Source organism: Hippopotamus amphibius, chromosome 16 (genome assembly GCF_030028045.1).
Source record: "Hippopotamus amphibius kiboko isolate mHipAmp2 chromosome 16, mHipAmp2.hap2, whole genome shotgun sequence".
NCBI lineage: Eukaryota > Metazoa > Chordata > Mammalia > Artiodactyla > Hippopotamidae > Hippopotamus > Hippopotamus amphibius.
In genome coordinates this window covers 57,760,170-57,778,875 of record NC_080201.1, presented here as the reverse complement: position 1 = coordinate 57,778,875, position 18,706 = coordinate 57,760,170, and the positions used below count along the sequence as shown (strand labels likewise).

The 18,706-nt window shown below is 58.1% G+C and overlaps 3 protein-coding genes across 13 annotated transcripts; 2 read left to right on the top strand and 1 right to left on the bottom strand.

Moving 5' to 3' along the window:
* The first annotated feature begins 260 nt into the window (after nt 1-260).
* Nucleotides 261-6,230, top strand: DBP (D-box binding PAR bZIP transcription factor). The gene is made up of 4 exons (XM_057711488.1): nt 261-1,090; nt 1,960-2,370; nt 3,941-4,152; nt 5,730-6,230. The coding sequence occupies exons 1-4, from the start codon at nt 952-954 to the stop codon at nt 5,943-5,945; spliced, it is 978 nt and encodes a 325-aa protein (XP_057567471.1). The 5' UTR covers nt 261-951; the 3' UTR covers nt 5,946-6,230.
* Nucleotides 6,231-6,404: 174 nt separating this feature from the next.
* Nucleotides 6,405-14,497, bottom strand: SPHK2 (sphingosine kinase 2). Of its 11 annotated transcripts, none has more exons than XM_057711476.1 (8): nt 14,227-14,497; nt 13,796-13,944; nt 13,069-13,222; nt 9,790-10,337; nt 8,817-8,966; nt 8,607-8,701; nt 8,407-8,522; nt 6,405-8,082 (listed from the first exon to the last, which is right to left on the bottom strand). In XM_057711476.1, exons 3-8 carry the CDS (start codon nt 13,101-13,103, stop codon nt 6,990-6,992), a joined length of 2,037 nt encoding a protein of 678 aa, XP_057567459.1. In that variant the 5' UTR covers nt 13,104-13,222; nt 13,796-13,944; nt 14,227-14,497; the 3' UTR covers nt 6,405-6,989. The 11 variants fall into 11 exon arrangements, with proteins under 11 accessions (XP_057567459.1, XP_057567462.1, XP_057567463.1 ...); XM_057711479.1 differs by having other exon boundaries at nt 13,796-13,919; XM_057711480.1 differs by lacking the exon at nt 14,227-14,497 and adding an exon at nt 14,039-14,157 and having other exon boundaries at nt 13,796-13,919.
* Nucleotides 14,491-18,403, top strand: RPL18 (ribosomal protein L18). The gene is made up of 7 exons (XM_057711490.1): nt 14,491-14,643; nt 15,695-15,781; nt 16,142-16,249; nt 16,771-16,869; nt 17,403-17,526; nt 17,682-17,751; nt 18,286-18,403. Exons 1-7 carry the CDS (start codon nt 14,641-14,643, stop codon nt 18,359-18,361), a joined length of 567 nt encoding a protein of 188 aa, XP_057567473.1. The 5' UTR covers nt 14,491-14,640; the 3' UTR covers nt 18,362-18,403.
* Nucleotides 18,404-18,706: the final 303 nt, after the last annotated feature.

Genomic DNA, 18,706 nt, shown 5'->3' with positions numbered 1-18,706 from the left:
TCTACAACAAACCAATCTCCCTCTTCCTAAACCCCACGACTCGGTTTTTTGGCTTCCCGTTTCTCCAGTCATTTGGATTTGTGGCTCCTTTAAGCGGCGCTTCTCCCCTCCCATTCCTGTACCCACTCTCCCAGCCCGGCAGCACGCGCAGAGCCATGTGCTTTCCCCCTCCCGCCTGCCTCATTGGCCCAAACTGGGTCACGGTCCCGCCCCCAGCGCCATCTCCCATTGGGTAAATGTAGGTCAGGGTCCCGCCTCCCTCCAAAAGGCCAGGTAACTTCACGCTCTGAGCCCTTCTCTCGCACTCCCAGGCCTTGGAGAATCCAGGGGTCCCATTGGCCGTGCGTCTTGAGGGGTCAAGACGCGATTGGCCCGCGCCTTCAGCCGGAGGGAGGCACGCGGCTGGGGTGGAAGGCCCAAGTCGGGCGGGGGCCGAGAGGAGGGGTGAGCTCTGTGGCGTCGGGTGTTTTGGTTTGGCTTTTTTTTTTTTTTTTCCGCGAAAGAAGTTTGCTTTGGCCACGCCTCAAGGCAGCCGCCTCCTCCTGCCCTCTCCCCCGGCCCTCCGCGCACACCTCTTGGTGCAGATTGCAAAGCTCCTTCCGTGGAGAGAGCTGCAGATTTTGCAAGAGCCAGGCTCGCCAACCTTGTAGAAGGAGCGCCTTGTGTCCCCTTGAACCCTCGGTTGCAAAGAGTCGGCCGCCTGATTTGATCACCCCCTCACCCAGACTGTATGGTCTCCTGGGACCCTCTTGAGTTGCACGTTTCTGCACCGAGGACTGTGAATCTCCGTCGCTCTTAGGATTTGCAGTGTTCTGGATACTGGAGGCTTGCAAGCTACCCTCGCCCGCCCCTGGGCAGACACTCGCCCGAACCACAGGAGTGTGCCACTGACTGGCAAGCCAGCTGTTCGCCTCTCCATGAACCCCTGAGCCTGCGGGCAGGTGCCGGGCGATGGCGCGGCCCGTGAGCGACAGGACTCCGGCCCCCCTGCTGATGGGCGGCCCGACTGGGGCCCCTCCTGGCGGGGGAGCGCTGCTTGGGCTGCGGAGCCTTCTGCAGGGGACCAGCAAGCCCAAAGAGCCAGCCAGCTGTGAGTTCTAGCCCCTATCTCGCCCAACTCAGACACCCTACTTCCTTAGGGATTCAAGTGCCGGGAGGGTCCACAGCTACCTCCTACGTGCCGAGAGTCCATCCTCCCAACCTCTACCCAAATACTTAAGTGTTTAGGCCCCTAGACCCCTCAGCACTCAGGGCCCAAAAGTACCGGCTCTCATGCCCGTCCACCCTCAGGACTCAAGACTGTAGGCCCCAGCCCCCTCTTCCTTTTAGTTCCGAAAGTCTGGACCCCTGGGGTCCAGGGAGAAGGGAGGGGGTGTGTCGGATGCTCACACGGTTGTTACACGGGCTTGGGCGGGGCCTCCTGGGGTCACATGGAGTCTAGGGATGAGGAATGTGCCCCAGAAATAGAGCCCCTTTCTGCCCCTAACAGATTGTGGGGGCAGGGAGAAGGGGGTACAGTGCACAGAGAGTGGGGGGTTGTAGATTACAGAGGAATTACAGAGCTGTCATTTTTTCCTCTCACCTGCGCAACCCTCCATCTACCTCCGTCTGAACTTCCACCTCCCCCCCTTCTGTGTCTCTATCCCTTCCTGGGTCTCTGTCCCCATCTCTTTCTTTGCATTCCTGTCCTCCCCTCTTTCTGAGTCTCTATCCTTCTCTTTATCCCTCTCTCGGTCCGCCGCCCCCGTCTCTGTCTTTTCTCTCTGGGTCTCTCCCTCTCTGAGCCTCCGTCCCCTTCTCTCTGTGGCTCTGACCTCCCTCCCGGGTCTCTCCCCCACTACCCTTCTGTCCCCCTTCTCTCTGGACTTCTTCGGTGTGGGGCTCTTTCCACTCGGAGTCGCTTCTTCATCTTTATCTTCCTCTTCATCCCCACCCTGCCCGCTCTTTCCCTGCCCGCAGGTCTCCTGAAGGAAAAGGAGCGCAAGGCGGCCCCGCCGGCAGCCACGGTCCCCGGGCCGGGCCTGGAGGCGGCGGGCCCGGCGGATGCCTCAACTGGGGTGGTGGTGGGCGGCGGGTCCCCGCGGGGACGCTCGGGGCCTGCGCCCGGCCCGGGTCTATTGGCGCCGCTACTGTGGGAGCGGACGCTGCCGTTCGGCGACGTGGAGTACATGGACCTGGACGCCTTCCTGCTGGAGCACGGGCTCCCTCCCAGCCCGCCGCCCCCCGGCGGCCCGTCGCCAGCACCCTCGCCCGTGCGCACACCCGCACCCTCCCCGGGGCCCGGCTCCTGCGGCTCGGCTTCCCCCCGCTCCTCGCCCGGGCACGCCCCCGCCCGGGCTGCCCTCGGGGCCGCCGGCGGCCACCGCGCAGGTGCGACGGCGGGGGCGCGGCAGGGCTCGGGTTGGGCGGGGCTTGGACTCCAGAGGGCGGGGCTGTGCGACACTGGGGGTCGGGACGGTGGGACTGGGGCTACATGCCGGAATTACTGGTCCCCTAATCGGGAGATGTCGGGAGAGGAGTTCGGATTCTGTGTCCCCTAATGGATCAGGGACTAGGACCCCAAGTTCCAGGAAGCCTGCCCTGTGGTGAGGTCGTGTGAACTTTTATGTGGGACGTGAGGGCAAAGGGTCTGGATACACGAGGAGTCGGGACTGGGATTCCAGAACACCGGAGTTATTTACTGGGGAGTGGAGTGCGCCCCGGAATCTGGGCCCGGAATCGGTGGAACCGGAACTCCTAGGCCCTCTACGAGGGAGAAAGACTAGGGCCAGGCACAGACTTCTGCTTCCCCAGGACAAAGGGACTTGCAGTCCTTCCTCCTTGGTACCCCCAGTGGAGAAGGGCTGGCGCCCCGGGTCCCGGAGTCCTTCAGAAGGGATCTTCATCCTAGGTCTTCCATTGGGTCAAGGATCGAGCTTTCTATATTCCTGGGAGAGGGGCCTTGGGTCCCAGAATCGTGTATATGTCCTAGTGGCGAGGACGTTTGGGGCCTGAGCATATCGAGGGGGCCGGTTCTCGAGTATTTCCTAAAGAGCAGAAGGGTCTGGATCCTTGGAGGTTGAGAGGTTCGAGCTGGGAGACCCCAGGGAACCAGAGGAAAGGTGTGCTCCGTCGGGCACATTGGGGTCGCCTGGGACGGACCACAGGTCGGGGATTCCTGGACACACCTGCTCCGGGTTCGACCTCCGGGCAGGACCAGGGCCCTCCCCTTCCCGGCCGCACATTCCGGCGCCACGTGAGTCCTCTCCTCCCTCCTCTGTACTTCGTGTTTCGCGCACGCGCGGTCACGCGGGAGGGGGCGGGACTGGGGAACGTGAGGGCGCCGGCGGCGGCAGGGGGGCGGGGCGGGAAAGCAGGCGCCAGCACGTGACTCGGCCCTGAACCTGTGTCCTCAGTTGGCCCCAGCTGGCTCTCTCTTAAAGGTACAGGCTGCACTTATGCTCGAACCAACCTCCTGGAACCTCAGAGCCTTTTATGCTTCTCGTCCCTAATTCTTCTGACTTAGTAGCTCTTAAGAAGCTAACTGGAGATCTTTTCGGTGCATTAAATTCCTTTTCCCTAAACAGCCTGGGGTGTAGGCTTTGTTCGGGGATTCAGTTAAGAAGAGTAGGACTATAAGAAGTTAACACTGTAACTCTGAAACCCTTAGGTTTTAGAAGCAACAATCCAGGTTCCTTTGCTACTTAGGGCGAGTCACATATGATTGGGCCTCCTTTTTCCTGTGTGTAAAAGTGGAGTTGGTTTCATGATTTCTAAGGATCTTTATGGCTTAGGGAACCTTTATATTTTATATTAGAGAGGTTGATCCCTGGCGGGCTTTATGTTAGACCCCATAAGGGTCTTCCTTGTGGTGGATACGATACCTTAACCAGAGGTAGCCTCTGGGAACCTCCTCCTCCAAATAGATGCACACTCAGGCAGCACATTCTATTTCCCCAAGGCCTGACCTCTCGGGACACACCCAGCCCTGTGGACCCAGACACGGTGGAGGTGCTGATGACCTTTGAACCTGACCCAGCCGATTTAGCCCTGTCAAGCATTCCCGGCCATGAGACCTTTGACCCTCGGAGGCATCGCTTCTCAGAGGAGGAACTTAAACCTCAGCCAATCATGAAGAAGGCACGGAAGATCCAGGTGCCAGAGGAGCAGAAGGTGAGCATTGCTGGATGTAGTACACAGGCTTGGTGGGTGCAGGCCCCACAGCCAGGGATGGCCCTTTCTTTACAGTCAGACCTGGGTTTCTCACTTAGGATTAGCTGTCACGTTCTTCTAACCTATAGCCAAGGACAGGCCTCCTTGGCCATGGGCTGCACAAGGGCAGAGGTTTGGACGTGAGATTTGTGAAAACGGTATCATTGTGGGACTCAGACTCAGCCAGCCCTGCTGGGACTGGTTTTACAGGCTTTGGAGCTTCTGCTATCAGTTGGACCCAACACCCTCACTGGGGGAGGCTTTAGGCTCTACCAGGCCGAGCTGCTAAAGGATAGCATCCCTTAGGAATGGGATATCAGCCTGTTTCTTCCAAGCAGCCAACTAGGCAGGGGTTAGTCCTTTAATCTCTGATTTGGGGCATCCTTCAGGGCGAGTGCCCTGAAGACTTTGCCCGTCCCTCTAGGCCTTGTCTTCTGGGCTCACTGGTGAGAGGCCTGAGGTTCTCATTAGCAGCCAGGGCCACATTCTGATTTGGGGTGCTTTAGGCAGTGACTTCATCTCTCTAGTATTCTGTCTTTGCCAGTCCTGGGGTTTTCACTAACAAGAGGTGCCTTTGCCTTGTCCTTGTGTAAGACACAACTACTTGAAGCAGTGAGTACTGGCTTGTACACCAAATCTAGACCAGTGGTTTCTCCTAAGGCCCTGTTGCTAGAGAGTGGATTTACTCTAGCAAGCAGGGACTAGGCTTTAATGAAATGGGGATGGAAGGGCATTTTTCAGAGCTCTGGATGGTCCTTGTTACTAAGGAGTGGTCCTCCTCCACAGCCAAGTTCCAGGACTGGAGAACTCTAAACATAATGGTGTGGGGAAGTCTCAGGATAGACCCCTTTGCAACCAGGGACTGTTGGGGAAGAGGCAGCTCCCTAGCTTCAATTCAAAGCCAGTGGGTCAGAGACTGACTCTGGTCATTGGGGCCACTTGCACCTCACTTTTGTTTGCTGAGGAGGGATGAGGTTGCCTGGGCAACCAGGTCAAAAGGGCCCAGCTCTGAGAGGATTTTATGGGACACCAAACCCCATCACTAGGGAGCCTAGGCTTTCCTTAGCAACCAGGATCTGGAAAGGTGAGATATAGGGCAATGCTTTTCATTGGGAGAAGCCCTCAGACCCTGAAGGTCTTGTTGCTAGGGAACAAGTGTCCTTAGCAAACCAGGAGCTAACTGCAGGCCTTTTGTCAAGTGAGAAGAGCTTGGGTCTGCTTTGCACAGTGGAGACTCGAAGCTCAATTGCTTGGGGTGGGAGGCTATCTCATGCCTTAGCTGTTGCTAGGGGCCTGCTCTCCTTAGCAACCAGGGCCCTAAAAGGCCAGACCCTTGGGTATCCATTCAGGGGAGACTGGCTATCCTTTCGGCTCCACTACTGGGTGAGAAACAGCGTCCCCCGCCCGCCCCCCAATCCCCGTTGGTGGGGTGGTCTCTTGGATATAGTCTGGTCCTTGAAGGCGCAAGCAAAGCTATTCCTCCCTTCTCTCGCTGGAGCTGGGCCCCTTTGGACCTCAGTGGTTTTCCACCCATCCAGGATGAGAAATATTGGAGCCGGCGGTACAAGAATAACGAGGCAGCCAAGCGGTCCCGCGACGCCCGGAGGCTCAAGGAGAACCAGATATCGGTGCGGGCGGCCTTCCTGGAGAAGGAGAACGCCCTGCTGCGGCAGGAGGTGGTGGCCGTGCGCCAGGAGCTGTCCCACTACCGTGCCGTGCTGTCCCGCTACCAGGCCCAGCACGGAGCCCTGTGAGGCCGCCCCACCCCCCACCAGGCGGAGCTCTCCTCCACCTCGCTGAGACTTGCGCCCTGATGCCCTCTTCCCTCCCCGCCCTGTGGCCCACGGGCCGGCCAGCTGGGTGCCCCAGGGACGTGATGATGCAGATAAATACATTTATATTTTTAAGAAAAAGCGAGCCTCCCCGCTCCCTCGCGGGGGCGGGGAGGGACCTCAGTGTGTGCACCCCGGTACGTCGGGGACCCCATCCTCCCACCGCCTCCGTTAACACGATCCTGAATAAATCTTGAGAACCCCAGAGCCAGCTGTCGTGGGGGAGGAGGCAGCTCCCTGGCCCCAGTTCAAGGCCAGAGGGTCACGCTGGCCGCAGTCCACGGGCAGGTCTGGGCTTCGGTCCATAAAAGGCAGGAGCTGCTGAAAGTGCCCAGAGTCCAATCCCTCCTGCAGTCTGCTGGATGGAGGAAGGGGCGAGGGCCTGAGAGTAATGAAGCCACTGCCTTTATTGCATAGACCTTTTCAATTGCTTTGAAGATTGGGGCTGGGGGACGCACATGAGACAGAGGAAACGAAGTTCCCCGCCCCCACCTGTGGGGAGAGGAACATTAGTGCAAATCGGAGTGCCGGCCGGGGGAACCTGCCCCTCCTGGGCTGATTGGCCCCCTTGGTGGAGGCACCGGAGTAGACAGGGCCGGTCATCTAAGGCCTCCCCAGCCCGTACATTCCAGGTGACGTCACTGGACGACAGGCTCCGCCCTCAGCCGACCTGGCTTTCCACGAGACGAACTTGTGGGTCTGGAGTGAGTCCCGCCCTCCTTGGTCAGGCACTACCCTTGGGGAGAGCCCGTTTCTCCGTAACCGTCACGACCCCAACGCCCTGGAATTCGGGACGTCCTCCAGCATCACCTCTGGTCCCCTAGGGTAGGGCGCAATCCTGAGACCGGGCCAGGACCAGTCTAGCCTCCGCCCTGACTCTAGCAGCCACGCCACGCCCCTTAGCACAGGCCCCGCCCTCTCAGGAATGTAAGCCCCGCCCCTGGCGGGCTCCAAGCTTGGCTGGGTTTAGGGCTCTGAACCAGGGCAGCCTGGAGGACCAGTGAGCAATGTACCGAGGCCGGGATGCACCTGCGCCTGTAATGGCCCATACTCCACCTGCTCCCCGTCCACCGTGAGCACGCCGCGGGGCGTGAGCGGCTCAAGGCGGAAGGCACGAGCCGCAGCGTAGCCCAGCTGAGGACAGCCCAGGCTGAAGTGGCTACCGCGCTCCATGGCCAGAAACAAGCGTAGGAGTGCCGCCCGCGAGATGCCACTGCGCACCCAGCACAGGTGCACCAGGCCGTCATCAAAGCGCGCATGGGGGGCCGCCACCAGGTCAGCCCCCAAGTGGCTGGGTGACATGGCCAAAATAAGCACAAAGTCTCCCTCCATTGTCACCCAGCCTGGGGGTAGTGGAGTGCCTAGAGGAGGGAGCAGGTGGTCAGGTGGGCCCCCCGCAGAGATGGCTGCCGGGGCATCAGGGGTGGGAGGCGGGACCCCAGATGATACTGACATTTCTGAGGCCCCCTCGGTGATGGGTGAGAGTTGAGCTGCCTGGGGGGAGCCAGGGGGCGAGGGCAGCGGTGGATCCGGGGACAGTGGAGCATCCCCAGCCCCACCCCAGTCCCCAGCCACCTCTGGGCCCCCACCGTTGAGGGACAGGATGGGCAGGGGTTCAGGTGAGCCAGGGGAGGTCAGCGCAGGCTGAGGCAGGGGCAGGGGCAGGTCAGACACTGAGCGATGCAGGGGTGAGTGTGCCCCAGGTGGGGCTGGGGCTGGGGCTAGGGTCAGCTCTGACTTGGCACGTGGCAGGCCAGGGGCAGGGGCGGGTGAAGTGGGTTCCACGGTGGCAGGGAGGTAGGATAGGCGGCCGCGGTAGGTGTGCAGTGTGGCAAGGCCCAGGACCGTGCCCAGCGTGAAGCGAGCACTGCCCAGAGCCCTGAAGCGCTCGCTTTGGATGTCCACATCTGACACGAAGCCCCAGGCCACAGACAGGAAGGAGAAACAGCGGGAGCCGGAGGCCAGAGTCACGGAGAGCAGGTCCAGTGGGTGGCTGCCACCCCGGCAGAGCAGCAAGGAGCAGTTGAGCAGCAGGTCAATGCCCAGGGCCGGCTCAAACCTTCACCACCAGACACGAACGGACACAGCAGGAAAGAGTGAACAGGGCTGGGTGAGACACATTGCCGGGAGGGGAGGAAAAACACACAGAGAGGTGGGGCAGCAGACAGCAAGAGAGAATGGGGGGCCATGTCCTGGGGCCCACCCGCAGCCCTTTGGCCACTTCTAGACGGACTCTTCTTACTGAGCCAGGTTCCCTGTCAGTTCTTTCCTTCTGCAAGCATTCACTGAGTGCCTCCTGTGTGCCAGGCTGATCTGGCTTAGGGGAAGATGTGGGGCAGGTGTGCCAGGTCCCCATTATCCCAGGAGGGCTCCTCCCACCTACCCCCCATGCTGGTTCACAGCTCCTGCCAGTGCATTGCCCGAGCCACAGGGGAGGATGCCCACAGGGGTCTTCACAGCCTCTTCCCAGTCGGGGCGTTCTAGGAGGCCATTCAGCACCTGGAGGCGGGGAGACCTGGGTGTTGGTCCTGGCTTCCGCAGTCCCCCAGGGCTCAGGCTTGGGGCAGGGTGGTCCTGTCCTACCTCATACAGCAGCCCATCTCCGGAGACCGTGACAATGCCGTCCCACTCGCTCAGGTTCAGGCCCTGGATCAGCTCACGGGCGTGGTTCTGTCGTTCTAACGTGGGGAACCAGGGAGTGAGGTAGGCTGTTCCACCCCGACCCACCACCACTCCCCAGGACTCAGGAGTCCTAGCCCCCGGCTCCTGCCTCCATCATGACACTGCCCTTACCTGTCTGGATGAGGTTGAAGGACAGCCCGGCTTCAGAGATCATGGGCAGCACATGGTTCTTACACCACTGCCAGGCCAGGCCCCGCCCCCCAAAGGGATTGACCAGTAGGAGCAATCGGGGTGGCCTTGGCAGAAGGTCAGGGGTGATTTCTGCAGAGAGAAGGGAAGGAGTCCATAGAGGTCAGGGTACCAAGCCCCTCGCCTCAGAAACAGAAAGTGCAAATAGCCCCCAGTGGAGCTGGTGGGGGGCTCGTATGAAAACCTGCTGGGAGTTGAAAGTTGTTTTCTCCCCGGGCTCACCAGCTTGGGGTGTATAGCCCCGCCCCGCTCCCACATGCTGAGACAAAGGCAGGGCTTGGGTGTCTAATCCCTGTGCCCTTTGGACTCACGGGTGGGAGAAGGGGGAGGAGAACCTTCCATAACCCCAAACACCTGGGCCCCAGGATCAGGTTACTCCACTGTGTGAGGCTCCCCGGCCGGCAGCCAGGGCCTAGGAAGGCCCACCAGATGGGGACCCTGGAATCTTTACCTTCCTGTGCCAACTGAGTACCCTGGATGGGAGCTGCTGCCCAAAAGCCTCCTCTGACCCCCAACAGCTGGATTAGATGCCGTCTCTGGGCTCCTGAGAGGCCCCAGGGGACCTCTCTGAGGGCCTGTCACCCTGGGTGGTGACGGAGCATGTCTCAGTTGGCTGCCTCGGAGCCTCTGACTCATGTGGTCAGGACCCGTGGAAGGGGGAAGGGGACGGAGACAGAAATCTCGCGAGAGAGCAGCAGACACAAATCCTTCTCTGCCTGTGAGTTTGCTCCTTCTGTAGCCCATCCCTGTCTGTGTATCACTCTTTCAGTACGAACCCAGAGAGACACATCACACAGACAGACACACAGAAAAGTAGAGACAGAGATGCCCACAGAGGGAGATCCTCGGAGACACGGAGGTGGCCTTAGGACAGAGAGGCTGCCCAGTGCCTCACCCCCATCCCCAGGCAGTGGCAGTCCGCGGAGCAGACACGTGAGGGCAGTGGTCCAGCGCTGGGCCTCAGCACGGTTCTCCTCATAGGTGGCCGCCCCATCGGCCCGGAAGGTGCGTGCAGCTCTGCGCCGGGCCCCACGCCGGCCCCTTGGGTAGGTGTAGATGCAGAAGTAGGCTGCTGAGTCCAAGGGGCTTCGGCTCCGTAGGGTGCAGCAGCCTGAGACCTCGGCCAGCAGGACCAGGCCACCCCGAGGCCGGGCTTCAGGCTTTGGGCGCAGCCGCTGTACATGCAGGGCTTGTGGTGTGAGAGTGAGGGCGAAGCGTGGGCCTCGGGCTGGGTAGGAGCCAAACTCGCCATGCAGGAGTGGGGTGCTGGGGGTCAATGGCAGTGGCGGTGGGGGCGCCATGGCCTCAACCCTGTCCAGGGTGCTCCTAGGCGTGTGGCCCCAGCTCCAGGTTGGCTCCTGCTCTGGCCTCTGCAGGGAGGAAGGAGGGTAGGCGTCAGAGTTCAGGACCCCCATGGTGGGTAGAGGGAAGCAGGGGCAGGGCCTGTGGATAGGAGGAGACAGTGAGGGATGCTGACAGGTGAGATGGGAGCACCAGAGACAGACAGGCCCAGATAAAGTGTGGCAAGACTCTGAGGACAAAGGGCAGAGGTCAGCTGGACAGGAAGGCCAGCACCTCAGAGAGTCCACACTCAGGCATGCAAACATTCATTCTTTTATTCTCCAAATAATTATTCAGTACTATGTGCCAATCATGGTGCCAGGCCCAGCAAACACAGCAGGGAATAAGACAGACAAAAATCCCTGCCTTCGTGCAGTTTATATTCTAATTGGAAGACGGAAAAATAAGATAAAGACAAGGCTTTGGAAAAAAATAATGCAAAGGAGAGAGATCAGGATGGTGGAGACATGTAAACAGACAAGTAAAGATAGAGAAAAACATAACACACAACACACACGCAGAGTCAACTCCAGAAGGAGAAAATAAAAAGGAAGAGGCACTCAGACACAAAGGAAAAGGCCTGCGAGCCAGAGGAACACTGAGAGGAGACAAACAGCTTCAGTGAAGTGAAACCTAGTACGATGAAAGATAGAGAGCAGGGTGAGAGTTTAGGGGCTCCAGAGGCCCTCTGAGGGTCAGAAAGACAACAGAGTTAGGAGAGAAAGAGCAGACAGGAGAGGCAGGAGGTAGGGGATGTAGTAGCTGGAGAGACTGAGAAAGGGGTGTGACACGGAGCAACTAAGGGGTCAGAGAGGTAGAGAGCCACATGCAGGCACCTGCAAGGGACAGGGGCCAAGAGCTGGACCTCAAGCACTGACCTGGGCATCTGGCCGCCTGCTCTGCAGGGAGAGAGTGGGAGCTGGGCCTGAGGTCCCTTCCCCCTTCCCTCTGCCCAGTTTCTGCCTCCTTCTTCCTGCTTACCTTTGTTCCCCATTGCCCCGCCCACCCAGCCCCATATCAGTCCTGCCCCTCACCTTCCCCAGGCCCAGAACTGCCCCAGACACACCCCTATCCTGGACTCATTCAGGAGCCACCTCTACCTGCTACGCTCGGCAGCTCTTCAAGCCCCACCCCCCTCCCAGAGTCCAGTTGTTCCCCCAGTCCTGGGCCTGTGACTCAGTCCCTAGGTCCCAGGTCTCTGGCCTGGTCTCCATTCTCTCCACCTTCCACGTATCCCAGACCAGGGCCTGGGTCTCCATCCACAGGTCCCCCCCAATCCATAAGCCTCAGTCTCTGTCTCCGGTTCCCCGGGTCCCGGGCCGCCATCCCCACCCCATTTCCAGAACCCAGTTCCAGACCTGGGTTTTCATTCCTGGGTCCCTCAGTCCTGGTTCTTCTCCATCTCCATCCCACACCCCTAGTACCCAAATCCCGGGCCTGCGAAACCCTTCCTCTTGGTCCCTCAGTCCTCCTGACTCAGGTCCCTGTCCCGACACCCCGGACCCTGCTCACATGCCGGGTCCTCCTCCAGGCGACCCCTCAAGTCATCACCAACCGCCCCCATCAGACCCAGGGGTGGGGGGAGGGTGTGCGCCCACTCAGCCAATGGCCGCACGGCCGGCCTCAGTTGCACCAATGAGAGCGTTCGGGGGCGGGGCCATCCGACTCGCGAGCTTGGCGCAGGGGTCTGCAGCCGGAGAGCCAGAGAACAAGGCGGGGTATCGCGCTTCGCGAGATCAGCCGCCATTGTAGGTGAGGGCATACGCGCAGCAGAGGTGGCTTCACAGCCCCATGGCCAGCGCTCCTGTCGCCATCTTTGTCGAGGGCACGGGGGCCTCTCCCATTCTTTGAGTTTATCAAAGAGAAGGGGCATGGGGGAAGAGGTCTTTAACTGCAGATAGAGAATGATCCTAACACAGGTAACAAAGACCCAGAGATATGCAAAAACAGTAAAAGGAAACCGCAGAAGCAGAGTCAGAGGCAATAAGAGACTTGAGAGAGTGTTGTCTCTTTTTCACTTACAGAGTCAGAGAGACAGACGTAAAGAAAAGCAGAGATATAAACAAAGACGAAGAGAATAGAATTAAGAGTGTGCAAAGTAAGGACATAAGAAAACCCTGAAAATGATGGACACAGAGAGAGATGGGGACAGACACTTTCAGAATGAAAACCTGGGAGGAGAAGTTCATTAATTCACAAACTATTTACCTTGGGGACAAAATGGAGTGGGGGGCAGCATGACATAAATATCTGCCCAGTGAATGACTCAGTTACATGTCAAGACAGAGACACAGGAGAGAGATGGGGAGAGACAGTATCTGAGAGAGATCTCTAGGTCAGGGGTGAGGGATGCCGGGAATGTTGGAGGCTGGAGGAACTGAGACCAAGAGACAGAAAGCAAAGATATTGACAGAGAGACATAGAGAAGCAAGACATGATGAAATTGAAAGAAAATGCAAGAAAATATCAGGTGACTTAGAATTGTAGAGAGAAGGACACATGCTGAAGGAGATAGGGACTGAGCTTGTAAAAAGAGATAAATGGAGGATGAAGTTCATTTATTGCCAAACAATGTACCTAGTGTTCAAGTGAGCATAGCAACAGCACCAGACAATATGTGCCAAAGAATGACCCAGAGAGAGAGGGGGGCAGAAACCCAGTAAGTTGGAGAGACAAGGAAACACAGTGTGTGCGCTTAGGGTTCCAGGGGAAAAGAAAGACAGATACAGTGATCAAAGAGGCTGGGACTCAAAGACGAAGGCACACAGACAAGGAGGAGGAGAAGGAAACTGTCCCATAATATGGTGATCTGGACTTTCAGATTGTCCCTTACCTGGTCCAGCTGCTCCTCTGCTTCAACGTGTCCATTCATCTGCTGGCCCTCTGCTTGTTACCACATCAGCAAGAGCCTGGCCCTGGGTTGGAGGCCGTGGGAGAGTGGTAAGGACAAGGAGTCAGGCCTCATGGTGCAGGCCTGGCCTGTGGCTCTGTGGAGGAGATGTTAAGTAGGAACATGAAGGGCAGAGTAAAGGAGGCCAAGCTAGAAGTGCTGCAGGCCCAAGGGGCAGAGCTTCCACGAAAAAGAACAGACGGGTCAGCTTCATCACTGCTCCAACCAGTTTATCTGGTCCCACCCGGTAAGGGCTGATAACAGAAATAGATGCCCCTTTTTCCAGACAAGGAAAACAGGGCACAGAGAAGTTACACGACTTGCCCAAGATCACAGACAGACTGCCCAAGGTCATACCATTAGTAAGTGGCAAAGCCAGGACTTGAATTTGGTTACAGATGGTATCACCATCTTTCTGTATCTCTGCTCCTCCCTGGATCTTCACCTTCCCTCTCTTTCTAGGTCTTCTCACTCCCCAGGTCACCATTTTGCCAGCCTCGGTCTCCGTGCACTCCCCTTCTGGGTTTCCATTCCTCCTCCTCTCTGAATCTCTGTCTTCCTCTCTGAATCTCTGTCTTCCTCTAAGTCTCTCCTCCCCGCTCTTTCAGGAGGTTTTTTACTCACCCCCTCTCTCCACCCCATCCCCCAAGCCTCAGGGGCCTCAGCTTGCCTCCTCTGTGCTCCAGGACCGTGCACATCTCTCAAACCGAACTCGCTGAGCCACCTGAATCTCTCTGGCTGGGAAAAGCAGCCTCCAGGTGGCAGGGGCCGAACAGCGTTCAGGGAAGGGCCATCTGGGGGCAGAGGAAGAAGCTGAACCTAAAAGGTGAAAATACAGGATGCCACAGACTGGGCTGCAGCAAGAAGATCTCGGGGTAGACCTCGAGTAAGACTTCCCGAGCTTCGGCCGCACCTGGGAAACGCAGCACGAGATAACGTAGAGGTAAGCTTCATAAGGAAAACGCCCAAAGCTTACGGGCAGAGGTTTCGCGAGGTCCGGGACCAGCCCCGCCAGCCCCGCCAGCCCCGCCAGCCCCGCCAGCCCCGCCAGCCCCGCCAGCCCCGCCAGCCCCGCCAGCCCCGCCAGCCCCGCCTCCTCACCTCCAATTCTCGGCTCTTTAGGTCCTCCGGGAGCCACAGAGAGGCCGTCGGCGTCGGGCCAGAGCGTCACGGCGCAACGTGTCTTCCTAGCTCCGCTCGACATCTCTCTGGCTCCGAGATCCCTTTTTTCCGGAAGACTATCAAGAACAGGGGCTGGATAGGGCCAGAGAGGCCCGCGACGTACTGGCCCTTCCCTCCTTGGCGTAGCGCTTGTTCCCCTTTAGACGTTCCTCCACGCAATTCCGGGATCGCCCATCTAGCTGGTCCTCCGATGCACCATAGAGAGACACAAGTCAAAGTGGAGCGCTGCGTCGCGCCCCTGTGACGTCACGCAGGCGCCGCTTGCTGAAGGCTTTCTCCGCCCATCGTGGTTCCGCTCTCTCTTTCCCCATCAGGCTAGGAGGAGGCGCCATCATGGTGAGTTTGCTTTGCGGCGTTCGGGGCTCGACCATCTGCTGCCATCCGCCGCAGTTTTGGGCCGGGGACATTCCAGAGTGAGGCAGGGGTTCCGGGGTGTTCGAAGGAGGCGAATCCCGCGGTGGGGAGCTATTTTGGGGGCCCGAAGACCAGGGATGGAAGTCCTCAATCTTCCACCTCTCCCGTATTCTTGTATTATAGGTCATATAGAATAGATGACCAAATGGAGGGGCGAGGAGGTTAAGTAGTATGACCGGGATCACAGTGCCAGTAAGTGGCGAAGCCAGGATTCGGACACAGGCGCTGGGCTCACAGCCACCCTGCCTTGTGCTGCCCCTGGATCTGTCACTTCCCACTCAGAAAAGCTTCTGAGGGGTGTGTCAAGCGTTCGGTTCCCGGGTTTGGGGGCCAGGCAGGCTTCCGTTCGAATCTCAACGCCCTACCCACCGTATCATCATTCCTGTACCCAGAAAGTATCTGTTCGTTGGAGACCCAGTAATTACGTCTCAAAGATGTGAGTCTGAGAAGAAACAAGTCAAAGAAAGTGCTCACCACGGGTCCTTGCATACATTAAATGCTGGAGAAATGAGAGCTATTAAAAATTAAGTACTTTACAATTGATGACACAGTCTAGAAAACTTGCAGGAAAGCAGGCTGGGAGTGTAGTGGAAATCGTGGGCTTCCTTCAGTGTGCCAAGTACTACAGTGGGAAACTACTTCATAAGTTGTTGGATTCAAGGAGATGCTGCGTGCTTCTAAGGAACTAAACATTTGAGTTAACGTGGCTACTGTGTTAAGGTATTTCACGGTGCTGTGTGCCATGTGCTGAAGGCGTTCCATGTAGAATTAGCACTTTTTTTTTTTTTTTGTAAAGCAGTCATTTGAGGCCCAGAGATTTTTAAGTTATCTTCCCATAGGGTCCCAGATTTGTTGTCTCCAGAGACTGGGGCTGTAGCTATTTCTTAGAGGAAAGGAATAATCCAGAGTGTTTATGGGGTGAGGAATCTGCCAGATCGCGGTTGGGTTCATGGTCTTCCCTTCATCCCTGCAGGGAGTTGACATCCGCCACAACAAGGACCGAAAGGTTCGACGCAAGGAGCCCAAGAGCCAGGACATCTACCTAAGGCTGTTGGTCAAGGTGAGGTTGGGGCCTGAGACCCCTCGGCAAGGCCACCCCAGAAATACAAGTTCCAGAGCCTCCATGCTGGTATTGGTCGCCGGCTTCTCGTAGGGGCCTGCAGGGCAGGCTCCAATCTCTGCTGCTTTCCCAGAGCTGCTAGAGGTTCCAGTGCTTTCAGCCTCTGGGCTTGTTTACAGCTGGGGATAGGGATTTTCTGAGTCCCTGTCCAGGAGGGACCTGAGCCAACTCTCTCCCTTGGACTCGGCGGGATGGGGGGGACCCTGAGTTATTTGTGTGCCCCTTCCTAAGAAAGCTGGGAGGGAGGGGGAGCGGGCTGGGCTGCCCTAGGTTCTCATGTTCGTTTGCCTTCCCCTCTAGCTGTACAGGTTTCTGGCCAGACGCACTAACTCCACCTTCAATCAAGTTGTACTGAAGAGGTTGTTTATGAGTCGCACCAACCGGCCACCTCTGTCCCTTTCCCGGATGGTGAGGGGCTAATGCTGGGGGTATAGCTAACCTGGGGAGTGACTGGATCATGTCTGGAGCTGGCCTCGGGGTGGAAGGGCGGCAGGCTCAGAGCTCTCTGGTAGCAGCCTGTTAGCTGACTTAACCTCATCTGGTGGTGGATGCAGAGCTGTCATCCTCAGTTGTCGCTGAATAGTGGGGGCATTGGACTGGCTTGGTCTCATTTTCATTCTCATTGTGTGTGGGGTAGGAGGCAGGTTTACAGTGGCTTTATGAGAGCTGCCTGAAGTTTAAAGTTATAGAGCAAGTCTTACATGTCAAAACCTTTCTGTGGAAGAGATCTGTCGAAGAATCTCTTTGCATTTTCTTTGGAGATTTTGAAAGGCTGGACCTGAGAGTAGGCTTGTGCTGGTTTGAGAGGTGTGGCACGGGTAGGTTTAGCCCCAACGGGACACACCTGTTGGCCCCTGGGATGCCTGAATCAGTGGGATTGGTTGTAACCACCAGAAGGGACTTGCTTAATGTGCATATCACCCCCCCAGATCCGGAAAATGAAGCTTCCTGGCCGGGAAGGCAAAACAGCTGTGGTCGTGGGGACTGTAACTGATGATGTGCGTGTCCAGGAGGTGCCCAAACTGAAGGTGAGAAGCCAGGGGGCTCAGGGGCCTGATGGGTGGGTCAGTGTGAGGATCTACAGACCAAGCTCAAATCCTCGTCCGGCTGTGATGCTGTCAAGCTCGTCTCGCCTGTGGCTGAGGCTTCATGCTGGGATTGAAGGGGGTTGTCTCTGGTATTGTCGATGGCGGGTATCCCTGGGCAAACCCCTCCTGGGGCCCTGCTGATGGTGCTGGTTCTTGAGCCAGACAGCCAGCATTCAGATCTGGATTGCTCTGCCACTTTGTTTTCTCTGGACAACGTCCTGTAGCTCTTTGTGCCTCAGTTTCCTTATGCGTGATAGCTACAGGTTGTGGGGTTAAAGGGGTTTCTGGAAGTAAAGTGGTAAGAAGCTGTTGGGAATTCAGGAAGCTGCCTCCAGTAGTTGGTGGCGTTGGTTATCAGGCTGAGTAAGCAGCTGGGACTCCTGCTGAGCCTGGGCGGTGGACAGTTAAATCCCAGCCGCCCCTGGGTCGCCATCCAGGGGGCCCTAACCACAGCCATGCTCTGTGTCCGCCAGGTGTGTGCTCTTCGGGTGAGCAGCCGTGCCCGGAGCCGCATCCTCAAGGCTGGCGGCAAGATCCTCACCTTCGACCAGCTGGCGCTGGACTCCCCCAAGGGCTGTGGCACTGTCCTCCTGTCTGGTGAGTGGTGCTTCGTGGCTTGAGCTGGGCCAGGGTTGTTGGAGGGGTCTGTCACGAGCTGTGTGACTACTGGCAGCCTTTACCTTCCCAGATCTGGGAGGTCAGGGACAACCCCCAACCCCACCCCCAAAGCACCCCTTCCTTTCCTTCCCTAGGTCCTCGCAAGGGCCGAGAGGTGTACAGGCATTTTGGCAAGGCCCCAGGAACCCCGCATAGCCACACCAAGTGAGTATGCCTGCCCCTGGACCCCACCCTGCACGTCTAGGCCTTGCCGTGCTTCCAGCTGCTAGTCCAGCCTCAGTTCTCTAGAATCCCCCACCCCATCTTACCCCTTTTCCTTCACGACGCTGCTTAAAAAAAAGCTCTGTTTCTTGGGTGTTGAGCTCCCTGCGCAGCCAGCATCACAGGTGCTGGTGCTTCAAGGCCTGTCCCCATCTTTCAGGCGGTGCCTGCATTTTGTCCAGCTCTGGGCGCCCAGGTTGACATCCCAGGGCCTAGTGCCCGGCACCTCAGCAGCCACTCCTGGCAGTTTGGCTTCCTGCACTGCCAGACTTTTCCAGCAGCCGGCTTGGGGTCACCACTGATCCAGCTTGGGTTGAGTGAGGTCCCCTTCTGCTGTCCCTGGTGCTGCTCTGTTAGAGCAAGTATCTCTGTTCTGAGCTCCCAGCTAGTAAGCAGGCCCTGACAGCCAGGTGGCATCCCTGACTTGTCTATGTCTGTAACGTGGGCCCCTTCTCACCCTCTCTTCTCTCCCTGCAGACCCTATGTACGCTCCAAGGGCCGGAAGTTCGAGCGCGCCAGAGGCCGACGGGCCAGCCGTGGCTACAAAAACTAACCTCGGGTCTTTACTTGTTATTAAAAAGATTTTGGAAGCTAATGGCCTTCTGTGTATTATTGGGGAACAGGGGCGGGGAGGGAGAGGGTCGGAGCCGACATTGCGAACCCCTTTGGGGGCGTGGTCGCCACGCTCCTTTCTGGTCTGACCAGTCTCTGGGATGAGTCCCTTCAGCTGTGCTGGGAGGCGGGGTCTGCGGGTGCCAGGTGTCCACGGTTGTCCCCAGTACGCCTGTTGGTGCCCTTGGACCTCGCAACACCGTTGGGACCTTAGCAGCTATCTAAGGCCGAAGCCCCACCTCTTTCTCAGGTGTTGAGGCACCTGCTTCCTTTTCGAGTCAGCCCC

Coding starts and splice junctions, on each gene's coding strand:
- DBP (XM_057711488.1), top strand. CDS start 952: ATGGCGCGGCCCGTGAGCGACAGGACTCCGGCCCCCCTGCTGATGGGC. Junction 2,371..3,940: donor CGCCGGCGGCCACCGCGCAG/GTGCGACGGCGG, acceptor TATTTCCCCAAG/GCCTGACCTCTCGGGACACA. Junction 4,153..5,729: donor AGGTGCCAGAGGAGCAGAAG/GTGAGCATTGCT, acceptor CCACCCATCCAG/GATGAGAAATATTGGAGCCG.
- SPHK2 (XM_057711476.1), bottom strand. CDS start 13,103: ATGGACACGTTGAAGCAGAGGAGCAGCTGGACCAG. Junction 10,338..13,068: donor CAGAGGAGCAGCTGGACCAG/GTAAGGGACAAT, acceptor TCCTATCCACAG/GCCCTGCCCCTGCTTCCCTC. Junction 8,702..8,816: donor CTTCAACCTCATCCAGACAG/GTAAGGGCAGTG, acceptor TCCCCACGTTAG/AACGACAGAACCACGCCCGT.
- RPL18 (XM_057711490.1), top strand. Junction 15,782..16,141: donor ACCTAAGGCTGTTGGTCAAG/GTGAGGTTGGGG, acceptor CTTCCCCTCTAG/CTGTACAGGTTTCTGGCCAG. Junction 16,870..17,402: donor AGGAGGTGCCCAAACTGAAG/GTGAGAAGCCAG, acceptor TGTGTCCGCCAG/GTGTGTGCTCTTCGGGTGAG.